Below are 21,871 nucleotides of genomic sequence, written 5' to 3'. Positions count from 1 at the left end.
TTAAGGATTTATATGCTCTAGTGTAGCCAGGCTTACCGGTCAGACATGACGAATGTGCTGGGCAAAGCTGTCTTATAATCCTGAATGCCTGCGGTAACGGCTTTGCTCTGTTCCCCACCCCAGAGTGCAACTGCAAAGCAGGCCTTTGTGACCCCAGGACAGGGGAGTGCAGGTGTGCTGAGGGGCTGACGGGGGCCCAGTGTGACACCTGTGCACACAGGTACAGCGTTCCAGTGCAGAGCGGCACAGAGCCTATGCACTGCCACAGTGAGTGAACGCACCAGCAGTTACCATGCTACTGTTACCAAACACATTTTGTTTGTTCAGATAGCTTCAATAGATTTTTCTCACTTTATATCAACACTGTTGTCGATTATATGCTAAAACTGTATGACCGGGGAGTTCCTCCTCTCCAGTCACTTTGTGTGTTCAGCATACATACTGAACACAAACACTTTTTTTAATTGAAATTTACTATAGATCTATCTGTACTATCGGACGCTGAATAATATACTGAACAGTGCAATTTGACGTCCAATGAAGACTAACATCTGTATATGTTTACTGGCAAAGAGACCCTTACTGGTTTCATTTTCAGTTTTGTCCCTATCAATGTGTCTATGCTATAACCATTTAGATAATAATAATTTCCAGTTGTCACTACCCATAAGACAGAGATACCCTTAGTGAATGATGGAACAGAGATGATCAAGTACAAAGAATATTGCATCTCTTTCTAATAAAATATGATGTTCTGTGTGCTTTGTGCTGTGACCATTATAACTGTGGTCATTGATTGCTGCCTATTTTGAATGACAGTCTGCGACAGCTGTGTCATTGTCCTGCTGGAGGATCTGGACAGCATGGACAACAGCTTCGGCTCTGTCAAGAGGCAGCTGGCCAACTTGAACGCCAGCTCCATCGCCTGGGCGCAGCTATCCAGCCTCAACGAGTCTGTGGCAAACGTGACTGTACGTACTGTCTGATAAGACTTCATAATACGAGAACACCTGGCAACAGCAGGGTCATTAAAAGCATCATAGTATAGCAATAGTACTAGTGTTGATGTACTGCATACAAAAACTGCGTAATACAAGAACACCTGACAATGGAAGGTTTATTAAAAATGTCATGCTGCAGCAACACAGCTGGTGTCTAATGCATTCACAGTAATACACATGTACTGCACACATATGAAACACTACTTTGTGTGTGTGTGTGTGTGTGTGTGTGTGTGTGTTGTGTTTTTGTGTGTTTGTGTGTGTGTGTGCGTGTGCACGAACAGGTTTACTAAATGCCATTTTTTTCAAATAAGGACGTGTTGCCATTAGCAGATCATTCCAATTTCTTTTTGCAAGTAACATAATGCATTTTACCGATGTGTCTCCCAAACACAGAACGAGATAGACAACTATAACAGCACACTGGACGAAAGCAGAATGAGAGCAGACATGCTGGAAGTCGAGGCCCAGAATATCAACTCTGACATTGACGAATTACAGGAAAAGGTACATAGGACAGAGCTGCTCTCTCTGTTATGATCATAAGAATACAACTTGTGCTCCTTTCTGTTCTTTGCTTCTTTGTCTTTTTCAGTCATTTCAGTTTTGTCTTTTAAATGTGATCTTCTGTGAAACCTGGAAACCTTTGCATTTATCATATGCTGTCTGAAGACTGTCAGGGATCGCTGTCAGGGAGCGCTGCCAGGAATGTGTTATGGGGTGATTGTAGAGATAAAGTATGATTGATTCTTTACATTCCACTCAGGCGCTGCTGACTAGACAGAAGGCAGACGACCTTGAGGAAAGTGTGAACAGAACCCAGAAAAGAGCCGTAGACCTGGTCAGATTCATCAAGGGCATCATGGTGGATATTGGAGGTGTGCCTTATCATGTGACATAGTACCCCTTCGAAACATATGTGCACACACACACTACACACACACGCACACGCACATACACAGGCACACACTACAAACACACACGCACATGCACACACACACACATATACCGCGTACACCACAGTTGCATGTCCTGTACTGAGTGCTGTGTGCTGAATTTGACAAGCATTGCACCTGTTCAGATATCATGTCCCAGGTGAACAGGACCTCTAATGTAACGAGCGAGGCTCCAGGGGAGGAACTGGCAGAGAAGCTGGCCCAGGTGGAGGGTATGCTGAGGGAGATGAGGTTCAGAGGGTGCCAGGCCCAGAAATCAGCAGCTGAGAGAGAGCTGTCTGAGGCCCAGAAATGTGAGTGACCCTTAACTGTACTGTTCTCTCTGCTTCTGCACCTTCATTTATGCTATCTACGCCTCTATTAACCAAGGTCCTTGGAGGACAGAACCCCTCGCCTTCCTATTTCCTTTCTGCAGCATGCTGTTTTGTCATTAAGTTTTCAACTGGACTGAAATTTGATGCTCATAGACTTTGAGCAAGTCAATTTGATGTGCACATAAATCTGGAAACACCTCTCTCCCACTCTCTCTCTCTCTTTGTCTCTCTCTCTCCCTGTTCTCCCAGTGCTGGAGAAGGTAAAGGAAGAGTTGGTAAAGCGCCTATCAGACAACCAGGACCAGGCGCAGGGCATCAGAGCCCAGCTGGGAAAGTTCCACACCGAGCTGATGGATCTGAGAGATGCTCTGAATGAAGCGGTCAACAACACGGCCCAAGCAGCAGACACCAACAACATAAACATGAAGAGGCTGGAGGAGAGCCGGGTCAGAAAGCCATATACCATTCCTAGTGCTGCCAAAATTAATTATTTTGGAAGTTTAGCCAAATATTCTTCACAGATAGGTGTTATAAGACAGATAGGTGATTTCTCTGTAATTCTTGGGTTTGTGGTGGATGGCTTTACTGATTTGACCACTCGGGTCAAAAACATTTGAATGTTGTTTCATTTTTTGCCATTTCTTCTTCAGCAAAAAGCAGAGGAGCTGCAGAAGAAGCAGAAGGAGGTGTTTGATTCCCTGCAGATGGCGGAGGATGCGGTCACTCAGGTCAACGACCTGCTGTCCATGCTGCAGGACTCCAAGGAGGTCAGTGTTCCCATCAGCACCCTCACCAGACCGCCCAGCCTGGGGTGGCTCGGAATAAACATGAGATCTACAGTAGTGATGACATACCATGAACAGGGTATTTTCCCTCAGCACTCTTTTCTTTGTAAATGTTAAGCTCAGATTCACAAATGTAATTATAATACAAAGCTCTTTCTTCAGCAGTACAATCTGGTGTAATCATGACAATTATTTTATCATGTAATATTACAATAGACGTGATATCATTGCCAAATTGCTGCTTCTGCTAATGCCAAATTTACCAGTTGTCCCGTGACACCGATGATGGGCGGGCACACCAATGATGTTTAACCCCGTTCCCCATAGGAATACGAGCGGTTGGCAGCCCAGCTGGATGGAGCCAGGAAGCCCCTGGCAGAGAGGGTGCAGAGGTTTTCCCCTACGGTGTCCAAGATCCCTTTGGTGGAGGCTGCGGAGAAGCATGCCGAGCTGCTGGATCAGCTGGCCAAGAACCTCTCCAGGTGAGTACCCTGGAGGCAGGTAAAGAAGTATGCAAGTATATAACTGGAAACAAGAATACACCTTTGGGCAATAGTGTTGAAGGAGAACCTACCATGCTGTTGAAAACCTGAATCATGACCAGAGGGTCATACGAGTCTGCTGCCACTGTGCCTTTGAGCTACACATTTAAACTTTTATTCAGTTTAAACTTTTGTCCAAATTTGAACAGTTAGTCCAATTTCATGAATTAAGACTATTTAATAATGGCGCTGTGTAAAATCTGTAGGCAAAGGTGCCTTCTGCTCAGTAAATATTACTGTATATAGTACAGTTATGTAGATTCCTAAAGTTGTTTTGACATATATGTGTATATTTGCAGCATCTATGTATGTACATCATGCATTTATATGCATTGTACAAGTCAAAATAATGCAATCTTTATTGATTTAAGTGGAATGGTGGTGTGCATATTTGGATTTTATGTAGACATCAGGTGACTCTGTGTTCCTCTTCCGCAGTGTGATTACAGACACAAACCAGGATAATTTCATTCAGCGTGCAGTGAATGCATCCCGGGCCTACACCGACATCATTGATGCTGTACGCGATGCTGAAGCCGCTGCTCGTGAGTCCAACCAGGCTGCCATGGATGCTCTGGAGGTCAGTGTCCCAGGCCAGGGCTACAGGCCTAAGGAGCACACTTTTCACTCTGTCTAACACATACAGTGCACAAACACACACATACATATGAGCACACCCCCCCCCCACACACCCATACACACACACATGCATATGAGCGCACTCCCCCCATACATGTATCCAGATACACACAAAACCAAGTATGTATGTATTTGCACACACAAGCAAGAATGCACTGTATGTACATACACACACGCACTTTACACACACGTGCACTCATTTGCCATACACACAATAATTCTCTCTCTCTCACACAGACACACACACTCTCTCTCACACGTATGCTTGTTTTGGCTCACACAGAAGGTGCAAGGGAAAGACCTTGGTCAGCTGGCTGAAACGCTGAAAAACAAGAGCAACGAGCTGGTGAAGGAGGCCGTGGGTCTGCAGGACAAGCTCTCTAAAGGTAGGAGCACAGAGTGCAAGCGCTCCTCTGGACCCAGCACTGTCTCCTGCCATGCTTGACTTACAAATATCAAAAGCATATTCACCAGTGTGGCTTGCCAGTGATCCAGTTGAAGAACAGCATTAACAACAGCACACGTTTTTTTCCTGTCAGATTTGAAACCCGATCTTCAGAATGCGAAGGCACGGCTGAAAGATGCCAAAGAGAAACAGAAATCTATTCTCAGGGATCTGGAAATGGCCCAGAAAAATCTCAACGTTAGCAGAGGTGAGTATAATTTCATGAAGACACATCGATACGAGATCGCCCGTGAACGGGCACAGACACAACATGTAACGTTGATGCAGTACATTATGAATTATACTCACCCAGTGTATCTAAGGAACAGCGATGTGCTTGTGCGTTCTCCTCCAGAGGAGACAGCGAAGGACATTGAGGATGCGAAGCAGGCTGCCGCAGAGGCCAACAGCACCACTGCCCAGGTGCAGGACACGCTCAGCCCCATCAAGAAGCAACTGGATGAGTGGCAGCAGCAGTATGGCGACTCCAACACCACAAACGAGGACATCAACAACGCCTTTATGGAAGCCAACAAATCAGGTCTGCTGATTTTCTGGCTTCCATGTGTACCCAATACCGAGCAGCCACAGCAATTAATGTTTTCCTTTGCAATGATATGACTTTGGCTTTTACTAAACGAATAACAACTACATAACTCTGGGGAATGTATTTTATGTGTAGACAAAGCCTGTTAATTACGCTGAACTAGAATTAGATATCCTGTTTTTTTCTCCTCCAGTAGGTAAAGCATAACACAAGTAAAATTGACAGATAATGGTTTGTTATTTCTGAGGTTTGTGGTTGTAGCCAATCTTGTGTGAGCATGCTGCCTAGTGGTGATGTAATCATTGTCGCATTTGCACCACATTGATTGGATGGACTGTATCTATCTGTCTGATAAAATGCACCCGTATCATGATGTGGTCCAGCTGCAGAGTGAGACATATACATATCCAGTAACTTTTTTTTTTTTTCATGTGGTACTTTAAGCTTGTTTAAAGACTCAAAAACATTTAAAACATGATGTGCATCAATAAATTATGTGAAGTTAATCTAATAATTAGGCTCATTTTAGATATAACAGTCAACATGTCTTTTTCATAAAGTGAGCCCTTATTGTATAAATTTGCTCAATATATTGGAAGTGATAAGGCTACAGCTAGGAACCATTGCTTAGTTTCATGACCTGTGTTTGTGTGTACATCATCCTTCTTGTGATGTCTGCAGTCGGATTGCTGGGTGACACAATTCCTCTTCTAATGAAAAAACTGGACAAGCTGCAGAACCGTTCCGCACAGATGCCCAACATCTCCGAGAACATAGACAGGATCCGGCAGCTCATCGCCCAGGCACGCAATGCCGCCAATAAGGTAAGGGCAAGGGGCGGGGCACAGACCGTACTGACCAATGAAGATGAGGAGGAAGGACAAGCAGGAAATGCAGACAGGATGTGTGATAAAGTAAAGGCTTGCCACAGAGTCCATCAGAGAAATCTAAGGCCACAAATCTCAGTGTAGTCTTGCAGAAATCTGTTTCATTTACACATTGGGAAGGTTGAGTTACTCTGTTGAATTGCCCCCATGCCTCTTATCGTGATACGTTTATGCTCGTGTGCATCCCAGGTGAAAGTGCCAGTGAAGTTTAACGGCACCTCAGGTATACAGGTGAGGACGCCCAGTAACCTGGCTGACCTGGCAGCATACAACTCCCTCAAGTTCTACATCACTCTCCCTGAGTCCACCAAGAAAAAGAGGCAGGATGAGAACTCACGCCACTTCATCTTGTACCTCGGCAACAAAAACGTAAGTTTCTCCATTAAAGTTATATTGCTAGTTCTGCCTGGGGAGTTTTTCATCTTCTCCAAGATCCCTTCATTCTGGCTATCCAGGAATATTGTAAAGAATATAGCTCTGTATAGAACTGAATTATTATTATTATTATTATTATTATTATTATTATTATTATTATTATTATTATTTTGATCTGAAGGCCAGTAAGGAGTTCCTGGGCATGTCACTGGAGGGAAAGAAGCTTCGTTGGGTGTACAATGTGGGCGGAGAAACAGCAGAGGTGACGGTGGACTACAATGTACTATCAGATGGCAATTTCAACAACGTCATCCTGGAGAGGTGGGTGGTATTCATTCTCAGTTTCTGCTTCATTGTAAGTCTCCAATGGCTTATTGGAGACTCATGGTCTGCACCATAAACATCGCCTGCATTATTAACATTACTGTATTGATCATTAGAAGGAAAGGACTCCTTCTGGATTGCTTTCTGGATTGAGATAGATGTAGTTGCATGGTTCATGTTATGGTCTGTTGTTTCAGAATTCTGCAGTATGGGCAAATAGCAATCTCAGATGAAGGTACAGTGAAGAGGGTGACAAAGAGGGACGTGGAGGCAAAAGGAGACAGTGGACTGCTTAATCTGTCTGCAGACGACACGGTCTTCTACGTGGGAGGATATCCTGACTCCTTCACGGTGAGAGTGGACACCAACACCTGTGTTACAGTGTGTGTGTGTGTGTGTGTCTGTGTGTATGTGGGTCTGTGCTTGCTTCAGCTTTATGACTCATTCACTTGGCCATCTCTGACAGAATTATGAATTAATTAATATTAATATTTGTTTTTGTTCTTTGCTTCCCCTCAGCCCCCTATAGAGCTTCATCTGCCATTCTTCAAGGGCTGCATGGAGCTGGAGACTCTGAATGAGGAGGTGCTGAGTCTGTACAACTTTGAACAGACCTTCCAGCTAGACACCACTGCAGTCAAGCCATGCGGCCGGTGAGCCCCCCCGTAGCCCTCCACAACAGCTGGGCTTCACGACAGCACTGCCATGCTCACAGTGAAATGCAGTGGAAGTGTACTCGTTAGCCTGTATCTGCTGATAGAATTATTCATGTTATATGTTCCATAATGCAAAATGATCCATGCCAAACAAGTGAAAGTGTATTATTGCACGCCGATATGACAAAAAAAGCAAAATAAGCTAAAAAAAAATACTATTTCATAGTATTTTCAAACAATCTAGGTATATTATTCTAATTATTTCTGTTTCCTGGTTTTGCAGTACTGTTTGATAAAGATGGGTTTCCTCTGTGGGATTATAACCATCTGTCTTGTGAGTTCGAATTGAGTCCATTACCAGATGCACAATTCAAGTATAGCGACTATGGACCAAGAAACAAAGAATTTGAAGTTCAACCATTTTCTGCAAATAAATCATTTCTAACAATCAATTGCACCAGTTAAAAACATCATGAGAGCAAAGCATGAAACTATCTAAGTATTTTTTTTAAATTCAAGATCAGATGACAGTTTAGATTATTATGTTCCTAATGTTTCGTGAATAATGGACAAAATAACATGCTATTTTTTGTTTTGAAAATAGAACAAAGCCAGCCCTGACACAGCAGTGGGTCAACGATGCAGCCTACTTCGATGGCACAGGTTATGCGGAGGTCACACTTAATGTGGAGGGAGACAGCAGAAGACGCTTTGAACAGGAAGTCAGAGTGCTCTCACACAATGGCATTCTTATGCTGCTGCTTGACCAAGTAAGTTTTGGTTCTCAGTGCTGAAACTCAATGCTGTACCCACACCTAACTCAAGCTGTGTATTGTAATGTACTCGCATTAATAATGAAATTTGTGCTAATAAACTGACATTTGATTAGGCAATAAGAGTAGAAAATACTGTGGGGAAAATGTATGGCATTTGCCCATGTATTGACACTCATCACTTGCTTGTGTGAGTGGCTCCTGCTGCCTGGCTCGTTGCCTTATAAACTGTTTAAGTGTGATATTTCGGTTTGTGCCCTCAGTACCGGTTTTTGTGTCTGGCTGTCCATGGGGGACTGCTGAAGGTCTTTTACAACTTTGCAGAAGAGATGAAAGAGGCAGAGCCAAGCAGAAATACTATGGAACACATCAGCATCAGTGGTGGACAGACCAAATCAGTAAGACATGCACTATTATCACTGTCATCACCCTCATATTGCTGCAATTTAATCTTCATCTTGTGCATGGCATACAAGGCAAGAAAAGCATTTTTAAAGGGTTTCATAACTGGCAGAGTACAGCAGTGTGGAGTAATTGGTGGATTAGTCATGACGGTCAAAGTATCAGATCTAGCTTCATTACCCAGGTATTTTAAAATAATTACAGCTGAGACAAGTCTCTGATAAAACTAGATGACGACTCAGAAGGTACGTATGCTAAGACTCTCCATCTTTTCGGTGTCTAGCTGGACGTCATCATCCTTTACCACTCCACCAAGCGGCTGATGGTGAGGATCAACAGGTTGACGGTGTACACTATTACCCCGAAAGAGGGGATGCCCCTATTCCGTGACCGCTACTACCTGGGAGGAGTCCCCAAAGAGAAAATACCAGAAAGGTACACAGTGGCAACGGACTCTGCAGAATATGTCCCTGGTCAAATGCTCCTAAATGCACATTTCCCTTTGCAGATACACTATGTGATATGGCAGTTCTGACTCAGTTTAGATGAGTGATTTAAAGGTCTTAAGCCATTTTCATTTGTCTTAATTATCAGTCATGTCAATTATGTGAATTATCCATTCATGTGTAATTCCAAAGCTTTACTCATCTTAATGTCTCATTTTGAAGGATTGTCTTTTATCACTTCATGTTAAAGCTTTAAGTGCAATGCCCAATGAAGTCTATCATGAGCATTTTAACTGCAGAATCTGCACAGAGCAGAATCAATTTTTCCATAACTTTAGATAATCTGTAAATATTAGAGAATGTTTCACAACTTTAAATGAGGAAAAATAATCCTATCAAATTGGAATTAATTAGCTATACATATTTGTGAATTAATTGCTTCATTGTTAATCAAGGCCAAAAATGTTAATATGTTATAGGTAATTATTGGTTCAAATGTAGGGTTTCCACCTCATTTATTTCCAGATCACAAGCTGCCAATCATAGTCATACATTTTCCAACCTGGTTTTAACCATAATTGTACTTACTAAACCAATAATAATAGTACAGTACAATTCTTCAGTAGCAGGAAAGACCAGCCACAAACTGTATTAAACAACTGAAGTGAAACTCCAATGAACTGAACCACATGTTTCTTTTGGACAGCTTGAAGACCCTGTTCCCTGATCAAGTCTCCATCAAAGGTTGCTTCAGGAACATCAAAGCCCAAGACTCCTACATAGACATAAAGAGGATGAACAGCTCTGGAGTCAGCTATGGCTGCTCATCTGACCTCCTGGTGAGAACTGTTTTTTTTTGTCCCTGTGCTCCTACTGCATCCCTACCACAGATAGGGTAGGTCCTGTTGTGCATTCATCTGTAAGTTTGCTTTGATGTACACGGCAGTTATGGGTACATCAGAAGTTGTCTTCTGGTGGCTTCATACAACGAAGATGAAATACATCTAATGGTTATCATTTTATCAGTGATAATGTATATAATTCTATCAATGATCTAACACTATGCCTACCCCACTGTAAAAACAGCCAGCTGTTTTCTCCTTATATTTAGGAATTACTATCACAATATATTAATATATTTTCTTACTTTTGCCATCTTTGAAACTATGATTTGGCCATCCGTAACTTTGTTCTGTCTGGCATGTTTTCAGGTCTCACGGGAAGCATACTTCTCTGGAGCTGGGTACCTGGGCCTGGGCCTGGACAACCTCCCGAACTTACAGTCTAACTTCTATGCTGGGCTGGGCTTTAGAACAGACCAGAAGAACGGGCTCATGCTCCACCACGTGGCTGAGGTTCGTCACAATCCGTGTCGGTCATCGCCATCGTCATCATCACTGTATTCTGCTGAACAGGCAAAGCATTTCACGTGCAGTTGAAGTATTACTAAACCAGGGAGAAGTATTACTAAACTACAGGTAGTGGTGTGGAGTCGTGGTTAGGGCACTCATTTAGCTTATTCAGCAGTTGAGGGTCTTGATGTTTGGAATGCTGTGGATAGCACTGTGACATCACATGCAGACCTCTTAGCATTGATTGTCGGCCCAAGTTTAGAACTATCGTCTTTCTTGTCCTTACAGGATGGAGTGTGCCAGGTTCTCCTTGACAGGGGGCATGTGGTGGTGAGAGCCGGGAGCAAGGAAGTTAAGACTCCCAAGACCTACAATGATGCCAACAGCCATTATGTGACTCTGTATAGCAACAGCCAAGGGTAGGGATATTAAGGAGAAAAATAATTTTAATAGGATTTTATTCATTGAAAGGCTTAATCTTTTGTTTTGATGTCTACCTGAGAAATTGAAAAATTGACTTTGAAAGTTTTTATTATATTTTGTTAAAATTCTTAATGAAAAATAACAACAGTCTTCCTCTGTATTGAGTATATTTAGCAATTATTTAATCATTTAGACTAGTAATTAGGATCTATTAGACTAGTAGTAGGGAACTCAGAGATACAAATGATCAGTGATCTGTGCTTGTGTGTCCCCTGCTCAGGCTGCGTGTGTATGTGGATGACATGTTGGAGAGTTCAGAGCGGGCTTCTGCGGCCAGCCCTGCCTCAGCTGTGCCAGTCAAAAGCGTGTACCTGGGGGGCACCCCTGAGGATGTGGGCGTGGCCAACCTCTCTGGCTGTGTCAGCAACCTGTTCATCAAACAGTAAGTGAGAGAGCTGGATATTGGGTGGAGAAAGAGAGCAGAATCCAGAGAGAGGGATAACGTAGGGTAAGATCTGTTTTGTGAAGAGCGAGTAAAACAGAGGATTCATTCTCACCTCGATTTTACTATCGCAGCATCAGCACAGAGGCTCCTCAGACGGTGGTGAACCTGCTGAAGTCGAAGGAGAATGTTAATGTGCCACTGAACTGCCCCGCAGCCAAAGGGCCACAGAAAGTGCTGGCCTCCTCTCGAGTTCAAAAGAAGGTAAAACACCTGCTGTTCCAACTGCCTCCCATTCACCAAATAACGTGGTGTATTTCAGTCATGTGTTGTACGTGTTCAGGATTTTTTTGTCCGTTTATGCCATAAATATTGGTTTCTAAAGTTTCTAACCCTAGAACATATTTGGAACAGGTACAAGCCACAGTTAGTTATCTGTTCTGTATAACCTGGGCTTTTTTCTTCACAAGTTTTATGTGAATACTTTGGATGATGACATCTCTGCATGCCACTGTGATCTCTCTGTACCTCCATCCCACTGTTAGTTAACAGCCTTTTAGCTTCAACTCGTAGATGCCTTGTTGTGTGCCAGTTTCACGGGTCGTGACCCGAAACTGACCCGGCTGTCCTCCTCACGGTCTCCAGGGGAGGAACCGGAAGCCGCAGAGCAGCTCACGGAACCGCAGTGCGAGGGGCTCTTGTCAGGGCGAGCTGTCCGCCCATGATGCCGACGCACTTCAGTTCAGCGGCTCCTCACACAGCTACCTGAAGTTCGACTCCCTCCCAGAGGCCTTCAGGAAGACGTGAGTTCTGAAAATATAGTATATATATATATATTAGTATATTAGTCAGCACCACCCCCATCTGCTGCTCTCTGAACATATTGCTGATATATTTTACCTGTCATGCTATCTTTGCATTTTGGGTATGCTTGGCATATGTGGTTTTTTATCAATATGGTTAACTACCATTTAAACTTTCTGCAAGCAGTTTTTTTTTATTCTATAAACCAAGCTGAGATAGTCTGAGTGAAATGAGAGTAATGAGTAAAAGTTTCTCTCCATGTAGTGACAGACTGCTAATATATTTCCCTGGGAGCAGATAAATTATTCCCTATTCACCACAAATCAGTGTCAGGTTGTTTTAGTTCTTCATTGGTGTGTGGATTGGGTAGGCATCTTATTCCTTGCATTTTTCTCACCTTCAGACCGCACTTCTCTATGGGTGTACGTGTGAACTCCTCGGATGGGCTGGTCTTTTATGTGTCCGGGGAGAAAGGCGGCGTTTCCATGACGCTGTCGGTCTCTGGTGGCCACTTCCTCCTGCTTATCGACGGTGGGCGGAGAAAGGCCAGCATTCGCAGCCGCAAGAAGTACAACGACAACCAGTGGCACACGGTAGGCACCCAGCACCATGGAAGACTCCAGAATCAGGGTGTACTGACTCTAATCACCATTTTAGATTGACGAGATGCAAAGTGGGAGTAACACTGTAGGTGTGAGGTCTTTTAATGGCTTAAGCATATGATCCAGAATAAAAGGCATTGGTGATAGTTGCTGTTTGTGTGTGTTTAACCATCTGTATTTATGTCGCTTTAGGTCTTTGTGAGGAGGGAGGGGGAGAAAGCCATCCTGGTGGTGGATGGCATTAATGTGCATTCCAAGAAGGTGCCTAATGGGGAGAAGAGCCCTCTCAGACCCCCTCTGTACATCGGGGGCCTTCCCCCTAGCCTGTCCAGCTCAGCTCACACGGTACGGCGCAGTCACATTCAGCCTGAACTGCTGGATTGAAACTGTAAACATACTCCAGCTTTAATGCTAGGGGAAGCAATTTATTTAAAACATCACTTCACATCCACTACCACACATGGGAAAATTGCAGAAATTACCTTCACAGATACAATGACACAAACCTGCAGAAAGCACAGAGAAGTGTATTTCCTTTAACTAATGCCTAGTGCCTGTAAAACATGATATATGCATATGTTTTTAATATTCCATAGGATCTTATGTGTGGTTTTATTATCTTTTAAGAAGTTGAAGCTCTACTGTGAATAACCTGTGTATTTTTTGGAAAATTACTGTTCCTTTAGCCGCAGACTAAAGTCATTCTGTTGCATGGGTGGTCTGGTCCATAATACAAATAATTATTATATAGCCTCATGTAATTTAATACAGTTTTTCCAGGACACCTTTCAGCGTGTCAGGGTGTGCAGTTCTGAATGTGAGGGTGTCTGTGCTACTGCAGGCCCCTGCTGAAGGAGGCTTCGCCGGCTGTATCAGGGATGTGAGGCTGAATGAGGAGCCTCTGGGCAGCCCCTCTCAGGCCATGGGCGTGGTGCCCTGCTTCCAGGACGGACTGCAACCAGGGGTCTACTTCTCCAGCCAGGGGGGGCACCTCTCCATTGGTGAGCTGGAGGTTTTTTTTCTTCCCAAAAGTTTTCCAGTTTACGTAAGGCAGTCAGTGATACTTTGGCTTCAACTTTTCTATCAGGTGTTGAGCTTTGGCGTGGGTCATGCCTGTGCATGTGCACGTTTTACTAGGAAATGTTGGAAGAATGTTGGGCCCGTTACGGCAGTCTGCTGAGGCCCCTCCCCCTTCTCTTTTTCAGATGAGGCCCTAATGGTGGGGCGGGACCTGGAGATCCTGCTGGAGGTGCGACCTGTGTCTGACTCCGGGCTGCTACTGCACGCTGGAGGGCAGACGGGCCTACAGCTCAGTCTGTACCTGAACCAGGGAGAGGTACGAACCAAACTGCGCTTTAGCAAACCTTCAGACGTCAACTTGGTTAAAATACTTCATGCACTCTATAAGCTTCTTACAAGTTTTATTAGTTACCAGCTTTGCTTTTTCTGAAATATGTGCGATAAAGATGTAGATACAACAGTATTGTTGTGCTGACCTGTAGGTGACTGTGCTGGTGAATAATGGGAACGGAGAATTCTCTGCGTCCTTCACACCAGAAGGGTCACTGTGCAATGGGCGCTGGCACAGCATTGGAAGTGAGTATAAGTCAGCCGTTAAACTTCCCAAGCCAAAGTGTTCAGTGATTAATAGATTTAGTCTTCGGTTGATGTTGGTTGTGGTCTCATTTCTTGTGTTGTTGTGATCCACAGTCGTGAAGAAAAGCAACGTGATCCAGCTGGATGTGGACACAGGCAGCGAGCACGGCATTGGCCCAAAGAAGAGCCGCCCGTCAGGAGGCAAAGAAACAGTTTACCTGGGAGGAGCACCAGGTCAGTTCTTCCACTCTTATTTATTAAGGGGACAACCCAGGCTGGAGTCTTTTTTTTTTTTTTAAACTCATCATAAATGGCAAGTTTAAAAAAGAAAAAAATTCCAAATATGGTGGGAGCTTTCATCTTCACAAAATGCTTCACTGCTAGTATATGAGAATTACCTCACAATTACCTCAGCAACTCTTAAAACCAGAAAGAGATCCCATAATTTATTCTCACTGCGTGAGCGAGAATATGATGCGGAGAAATCGTTCTCGCGCTTTGGTCACAGTTCTTGGAAATAACGGTTTTCTGTATCTCTGCAGATACTGTGGACGTCCCCGGCCTACCTCCCTCCTTGCCCTCTTTCCACGGTTGTGTGCGAAGGGTAGTGATCAACCAGAGAGCCACGGTACTGAGCAAGCCCCTGTCCCTGCACGGAGCTGTGGGGACACACGGCTGCCCCCTCATGTAGCCGCTGCACACCAGCCCGACTCAGAAGACCTTCCCTACACGTTACATTCCTGGGTGGTGGGCTTACTTTCAATAGATAATTTAAACAGATATTTATGAATATGATTTTTTTTTATTTTAAATTTAAAACTTTTTTTTTTCCACCAGCCCAATGTCTTATTCAAGCACATCTATAACCTGGACAAGATTGACACGGTATAAATCCTCAAGGATTCGATTTTCATCATCATCTAGCTGTCCAGTGTTGCACCATTCTATGGAAAATTAAAGGGTCCAAAATCTTAAATCTTGCTAAATATGACAGTACATCACATTTGGGACTAAAGTAAGATCCACATGTATTTTATTGGAATCGCACCTTTTGTTTGTTTTTGTCTGTGGTATTATGGGAACAATATTATCTGAGAATTTTTACAACCAAACAAATATTGGTATGCCATTTGTACTTCACTAAGAAATTCGAAATGATCCCCAACAAATTATACTTTTGTAAACAAGTTTTAAGGGCATCAATAAAGTTTTCTTTGGGAGAAATTCAACATGTTTTGCAATGTCTATCACAGGGATCAAATGCAGAGTTGCAGTTAACAGTACATTGGTGTTGACAGTGGGATTTTGGCCTCCAGAGTTGACATTTGGCACCACTGCAATTTACTGACAATGTGACAAATACTGAATGCACTTCAATACATTAAAATACTACTCCTGAATTATATCCACCAGGAAAAATATTTTCCCTGCTGTTTTTCCCACAAAACTATTGTAAGTGAGGTGAACACACGCAAATGCAGCGTAAAAATGGCTTCAATGTCCCTGGAATCCGTACTTCACTATAAAGGACTGCTAAAGGTGCCATTTGTAGGATGCTATTCATATTCAAAAACACTGATATTAGCCCATTCATTAAGGACAACTTCCCACAATGAACAAGAAAAATAATGGCATTTCATTAAAGATTTATTTGTGCCTGCTTGTTAACATACATAACGAAAGGGAAGATCAGTTTCCATAGACGCACCTTGTCTAGCGAAAGCACTACGGTAGAGTAACAAAATGTGATACAGGGGAAAAATCGCTAAAATTTCAGATATACTAATCCAAACTCATGTCTTCCTCATCGTCCTTCTTGTCTTTGGAATCCCCTCCTTCATCCGCCTTGCCTTCTCCTCCTTCCATGGCTTTGGCGAAAGCTTCCACATCTGAGGAGAAACCGAAGATTAACCCTCATCTTGTCCATCGATCTCTCATTCTGGAGAGACGGCAGCTTTGTTTCCACTGAGAGACAGATTGTGTGGTTGTGTGTGGGTGAGCTTGGTTGTGCGCGTATGCGCTCGTGTGTAACAGCACAATAAGCCAGCTGGCTGTTTACCTCCTTTGTTGGCTGCGTCCACGGCCTCTGTGGGCAGGCCGAACTGGTTCATTAGAGGCCCCAGCTGTCCGGATGCCAGTGCACTGCTGAACATGCTCATGGCCTGGAGCAGGAGAGAGATTTACTTATTTACACCACCTATGTGCACAGCTCAGGGTCCCAGTGCCAGTGCCACACGCACGTAGGCAACAGCTCCTCAAACGGGCACGTGCTGTGAGTGAGAATGGGAGAATGAGGAGGGCCTATACTGCACCTGCTGGAACTGCGGGGACGTGAGAGTGTTCTGAATCTCGTCAGCACTCTGCGGCAGGGACTCCCCAGAGGGCAGGTAAGGCAGGAGCCTCTGCTGCACCTCAGCATTGGCCAGGATGGGGGCCATGATCTCAGGGGTCAGCACACTGGCCAGGTCCACTGAAGAAAGAAACAATCACTCAGTACAAAACAATGCCATTTCATTCTGTTCTATAAAACTAACCTACAGTGCCTAGGTACATGTTCTAGGTTAATGCCATCTGCTTCGTAATAAAGCAAGTCAAAATACTTTCTTATACAAATGAAATATTAATAGAATTTAAATTAATCTTATTTTTCTCCATATGCTGTTTGGCATAAATATAAGAGTTTCGGTTTTATTTATCCACAACCTGTGAAACTATAACCGGAAGGTCATAAAAAAACCAATGTGATATCACAAAGAATTGAGCCTGTGTATGGCATGTGGCTGTTGGCTTCTGTGCAGTGCTGCAGTACTACAGGTCAGAGCCCTTACCTCCCTGGGCTCCAGCCGCCACTGCAGGCACATTCATGGTGGCCAGGATGCTCTGGAGGTCACTCAGCTGGATGGGCTGTGTGGGGCTGGTAGCGGTGGGCGCTAGCGGGGCCGCCGGCGCCGCCGGGGTGGTGGGGGTGACGGTGGGGGACGTGGCGGTGGTGGCAGCCGGTGTGATGGGCGTGGTGGGCGCCTGGGCGGAGCTGATACGGGTCGTCCCGGAGCCGGAGGAAGGGGTGACCGCCGCGGACTGACTGCGGGAGCTAGCAGGGGACACGAGGTTAGCGTGCGGTCAGAAGGACCGCAGCAGACTGACTGCGGGAGCTAGCAGGGGACACGAGGTTAGCGTGCGGTCAGAAGGACCGCAGCAGACTGACTGCGGGAGCTAGCAGGGGACACGAGGTTAGCGAGCGGTCAGAAGGACCGCAGCAGACTGACTGCGGGAGCTAGCAGGGGACACGAGGTTAGCGCGCGGTCAGAAGGACCGCAGCAGACTGACTGCGGGCGCTAGCAGGGGACACGAGGTTAGCGAGCGGTCAGAAGGACCGCAGCAGACTGACTGCGGGCGCTAGCAGGGGACACGAGGTTAGCGCGCGGTCAAAAGGACCGCAGCGGACTGACTGCGAGAGCTAGCAGGGGACACGAGGTTAGCGCGCGGTCAGAAGGACCGCAGGAGGGGAAGACAGCACTGTACAGACATACAGATTTTTAAAAATGATTTTCAAGAACGTAAAATATAAATTAGGTTTTACTTTACTAAAAGCTGGTGACAGCTAGCTCAATACAAAGGCTAGCAAAGCAGTAAAATCAAACTAATTATACAGATGACAGAACCTGCTAGGTGTGGTGTGGTACAGAATCATTAAGGTTATTCTGCTAAAGCAATGGTGCATAAGCATTATGATGATATAACAGTGGCAACTTCCAATTTATGGCAAAATTATCAAAACCACAAGAAAAAATAATTAACAAATATTCGCTTATGACCATGCAAGAGATTTTGTTTTTGGTAGCAAGGATTTTGACTCAAACCTATTTATAATAAAATTAAAGTTCCGGTGGGAAAATTAAGATACTTAAATAGGCTAATGTATCATAAAAGAGGAACAGAACAATCTTAATTCTATAGAAAGGAGAAGAGGCAGGTTCAGCATAAAGAAGTGCTGTGTTCCTAAAAGCAGAGGGCACATCATTTTATAAATTTCTACTGTGCAATGGCTAGCTGCGTCAATCGCAGGTAACTATTGTTCAGTATAACTACACAAGCAATCCTGTGTGTAAATAAATTGTGTTCTGTGTGGTACCTTGAAGAAGAGCTGCTGGTAGCAGGTCCTCCACTTCCCAGCAGGCTGGCCAGCCCTGGCCCTGCCAATGCCCCCAGACCACCTGCAACACATAGAGGGATACATTACTCCATGACACAAAAAAGCTGATCCAGTCCAGACTTCTGCCACCTCCCATCATCTTTGTTGAGTTAGTTTTTTTTCCTACTGAACTCTGCCTTCAAACAGGGGCATATGACTTCTAAAGGGAAGCTGATCACTCACCAAGTCCTCCCAGCCCAGTTGGTCCAATCAGCTGCATCAGTTGGTTATGACTCATATTACCCAGAAGGCTCTGCAGCCCACCCTCACCTATAAATGTAAGAAATGCAAAGCCATTAATAAAAGAAAGGGAAAATGCTATAGTACCTTACATGATTAAAACATACAGGAAGTTCTGTAAACGTTTGAACCTAAAAATAATCAAGCACAAAACTAAAATGCAATTCTTCTTGATACTCAAAGCTTTTTTTAAATAAATTACCTGGCCAAGATATAATAAAAAAATAAAAATTTATATTACATGTTGTACACCTGGGTTTAGTCTGATTTATTCATTGCAAGCTATTAATCTGTTTAAAAGGCAGGCAAAAACTTAATGGCCTGGCATTTTGAATATGCAGATTTCTGAAAGCCAGTGCAACCTCTGGCAGTGTGCTAAGGTTAATACTGCCAGCCTGTGGTGGCAGTGTTCTGCTGACTCACCTCCAAGAGCAGAGAGCTCGTGACTCCCGCTGCCCCCACTCCCCAGTGCCCCGGGCATGGGAGGGTTGTTCAGGTACTCGTTCACTTTTCGGCAGTACTCCTCGTCCTTGTCCGTTTTCGGCTCCTGGGACACAGCAGCGGCAGACGCAGGTCATGACACTACAAAGGCCTGTACCACTCTGTACTACTGCCAAGCCATAGCCACAAGCAGCAAACAGCGATTTGACCTCTTTCACTTACAGCAAGGTTTTAGAGCAAAAACCTTTCTTCCTTCGGTCATCACAGCAGGGAATGAACAGATCATTGGTTTCCTATAAATGTTTGCACCACATCATTTAAGTAAAATATAAGGTGTACATCATTATGAATTGTTACCATTAAATTGCACTGCATATGAAAAGGACATATATTCCTAGGGGATAATGTGGTGTACTGGTCAGGAATGATGTTTGTAATCCAAATGTTCAAATGGCACTTTTGAAAAAAGCCATTTTATCAAAATTGCTTCCATGAAACAGTATTCAATTTAGTGCAAATTTGAAATACAGACTATGCATCCAAACCAGGACTGTCTTATGCTCATGGTTTTGTATATTCTCACATGTATCCAGGTAATCATATAGCCACTGAAAAACTAATGAGTGAATATTCTCACATGAAGTCACAGGACAAAGTGTAATTTGACTGCCCTAAATCCCACTGTAGGTTAAGTGAATTCCATCCTTTTCTTACCTGCATCCAGAAGAAAAGCCTTTTGGATCCAGCTTTGAACTTCAGCACATAAACTCGTCCTGTAGTGCACTGGCTAACCCTCTTGAACTCACAGTCATCAGGGAAAATAATCAGATCCTGCACAAAGACAGACAGAGATCACACACACGCACTGCAACCCCCGGGTGAGTAGGCACAAATGCAGTTTTAAGCTACGGGCATCCGGCTGACAGGCCAACAATCTGCACGGAGGCATTTGGATATTTATAGGCACTTTCATTAAAGTGGCTGCTTACATCATCGACATTTCCTGACGTCCTGTCCTTCCAGCAGAAGTGAATGAGGGAGTCGTCGGTCTGCTGGATGTACACCAAGCCTTTGCGCTTGTCCGGCGTCACCGTGCTGCCTTTAAGCGTCATCTTACCGGCTCTGAATTCCACCAGGTATTTGCTAGAGGAGCCGCGAGACCCGGACACCAAACTGGGAAATAGTGCTCCGGACGACATTCTGGAAAGAGATTCCTTCTGCACAGCAAAACATAACAGAAAAGAAAATCACTATTAAGAAAGGAAGACACGTTTGCAGATAATCAAAACCGTATACTTGAGCTTATACAATGTAAATACCGAGGACTGCTTCTGAGACAGGCAAAAATTACATGACTTCACAAGAACCTCGTCAGAGGAGGCTACTGAATACTTATTTAAATCTCATAGTATTCTACACTTAAACCACACATTTATAGGACCCTTAGCTATTATGATAACTAACCATGCTCATATTAAGAGTTGAACAAGACGGAACTGTTAACCCGGAAGTGACAACTATGATCAACGCGAAAACGAGGTCACAGCTCACCGCAAATAATCGGCGAGGCCTGATACAATTTCAATATTTATTTTCGGTGTCGATGTAGAATGTAAATCATACTGTTTTACGTTACATTTGCGCAAACGATTGTAGCGTCCTTCACACACTACATATAGTAGTGATTTTAATTTATATAGCAAACATTTAATTCTATGTTTCGAGATGAAACACTATTTCATCTCGGAAGACGAAACCTTCAAAGAAAGGTCTGGGATAGTTGCTCACTCGGTATGAGCAACATGCCATATCCCTCCTCATATTGGCTTTCTGGCTAACTTACCGAGCTACCCATGTCTGTTTTTTCCTATTCAACCATCTTTTCTGGTCTCCTAACGTAACCTAATACGTAACCTATTCATTCAACGACGTCTCGTAAAAAAACAAGTCCATCGTAAAAACGTTACTACCATGACTATAGCTTGCTAATGTTAACCCAAATATCTAGCTAGGTAGCGTTAGCCCACTGATGAAATAGGTTGAACCAGCTACGACATAAAATACGAATTACGTCGAATATCGTTTCATCTAACGCTACATATGAAAAGATTAAACCTAACATGACAGATAAGTAGCAACTGATATTTTTGTTTCCTTTTAAGCGTGAATATTTACACCATTACCTCCTTATTTGATGTCTTTTCTGCTGGACGCCAACAAGTTTCTGCCGCAGGAACAAGAAGGAAGTCTTCCTGCAGTACACCCGTGTTTAGTGATTGGCTATATCTTGGGCAATGCAGCCTTCTGGTTGGCGAAAAGGACAGTCAATCTTTTTCCCTGCGCCTCTTTAAAACTTACGTTTGGTTGAGAGCATTTGCTGTGTCATAGAACTCCTTTGCGCAGACTCCAACTAATTTCGCAAACCGTGTAATGTAATAAACAGCATGCTTATGTTTATTCAAAGTAGTTGTATTAAGGACATAAGCGCAGAAACTCGGTTTCATCATTATTTTATTTGTTTATAAAAGTAAGATTTTATTTTCTGATTATACACCTAGCGAACAATCTCTGGAATTAGATAAATATTCAAACTTTAGAGAAAAGCGGTCATCTATGACCACCCTGGTGGCCCAATGTACCCCCATGTCAAAAATGAAGTATAATTCCTTCCCCAATTTGTACATTTA

General features: G+C 43.8%; 2 protein-coding genes across 3 annotated transcripts in view; one reads left to right on the top strand and one right to left on the bottom strand.

Annotated features, from left to right (window-relative positions):
• lama5 (laminin, alpha 5) overlaps positions 1-15,540 on the top strand; it is a 35,049-nt gene extending 19,509 nt beyond the window's left edge. For both annotated transcript variants that reach the window (XM_064298056.1, XM_064298055.1), the window contains exons 41-73: positions 124-267; positions 820-971; positions 1,398-1,508; positions 1,768-1,879; positions 2,083-2,250; positions 2,521-2,717; positions 2,922-3,038; positions 3,384-3,538; positions 4,037-4,178; positions 4,521-4,623; positions 4,777-4,890; positions 5,038-5,223; positions 5,911-6,053; positions 6,306-6,485; positions 6,673-6,812; positions 7,013-7,166; positions 7,335-7,468; positions 8,076-8,241; positions 8,508-8,642; positions 8,930-9,081; positions 9,799-9,931; positions 10,304-10,447; positions 10,733-10,863; positions 11,148-11,309; positions 11,444-11,573; positions 11,955-12,112; positions 12,517-12,706; positions 12,908-13,060; positions 13,557-13,716; positions 13,921-14,051; positions 14,218-14,311; positions 14,426-14,545; positions 14,854-15,540. In XM_064298056.1, the coding sequence (XP_064154126.1) occupies positions 124-267; positions 820-971; positions 1,398-1,508; positions 1,768-1,879; positions 2,083-2,250; positions 2,521-2,717; positions 2,922-3,038; positions 3,384-3,538; positions 4,037-4,178; positions 4,521-4,623; positions 4,777-4,890; positions 5,038-5,223; positions 5,911-6,053; positions 6,306-6,485; positions 6,673-6,812; positions 7,013-7,166; positions 7,335-7,468; positions 8,076-8,241; positions 8,508-8,642; positions 8,930-9,081; positions 9,799-9,931; positions 10,304-10,447; positions 10,733-10,863; positions 11,148-11,309; positions 11,444-11,573; positions 11,955-12,112; positions 12,517-12,706; positions 12,908-13,060; positions 13,557-13,716; positions 13,921-14,051; positions 14,218-14,311; positions 14,426-14,545; positions 14,854-15,002 (4,760 nt within the window). In that variant the 3' untranslated portion in view covers positions 15,003-15,540. The remainder of the gene's footprint in view (positions 1-123; positions 268-819; positions 972-1,397; positions 1,509-1,767; positions 1,880-2,082; positions 2,251-2,520; positions 2,718-2,921; positions 3,039-3,383; positions 3,539-4,036; positions 4,179-4,520; positions 4,624-4,776; positions 4,891-5,037; positions 5,224-5,910; positions 6,054-6,305; positions 6,486-6,672; positions 6,813-7,012; positions 7,167-7,334; positions 7,469-8,075; positions 8,242-8,507; positions 8,643-8,929; positions 9,082-9,798; positions 9,932-10,303; positions 10,448-10,732; positions 10,864-11,147; positions 11,310-11,443; positions 11,574-11,954; positions 12,113-12,516; positions 12,707-12,907; positions 13,061-13,556; positions 13,717-13,920; positions 14,052-14,217; positions 14,312-14,425; positions 14,546-14,853) is intronic.
• Positions 15,541-15,940: 400 nt separating this feature from the next.
• adrm1 (ADRM1 26S proteasome ubiquitin receptor) lies at positions 15,941-21,512 on the bottom strand. The gene is made up of 10 exons (XM_064298060.1): positions 21,368-21,512; positions 20,174-20,401; positions 19,899-20,015; positions 19,167-19,290; positions 18,687-18,773; positions 18,444-18,525; positions 17,140-17,402; positions 16,624-16,781; positions 16,371-16,473; positions 15,941-16,200 (listed from the first exon to the last, which is right to left on the bottom strand). The coding sequence occupies exons 2-10, from the start codon at positions 20,381-20,383 to the stop codon at positions 16,094-16,096; spliced, it is 1,251 nt and encodes a 416-aa protein (XP_064154130.1). The 5' UTR covers positions 20,384-20,401; positions 21,368-21,512; the 3' UTR covers positions 15,941-16,093.
• Positions 21,513-21,871: the final 359 nt, after the last annotated feature.

Source organism: Anguilla rostrata, chromosome 11 (assembly GCF_018555375.3).
Source record: "Anguilla rostrata isolate EN2019 chromosome 11, ASM1855537v3, whole genome shotgun sequence".
NCBI lineage: Eukaryota > Metazoa > Chordata > Actinopteri > Anguilliformes > Anguillidae > Anguilla > Anguilla rostrata.
The sequence above is the reverse complement of the archived record's forward strand: the minus strand, read 5'-3'. Positions and strand labels throughout refer to the sequence as shown.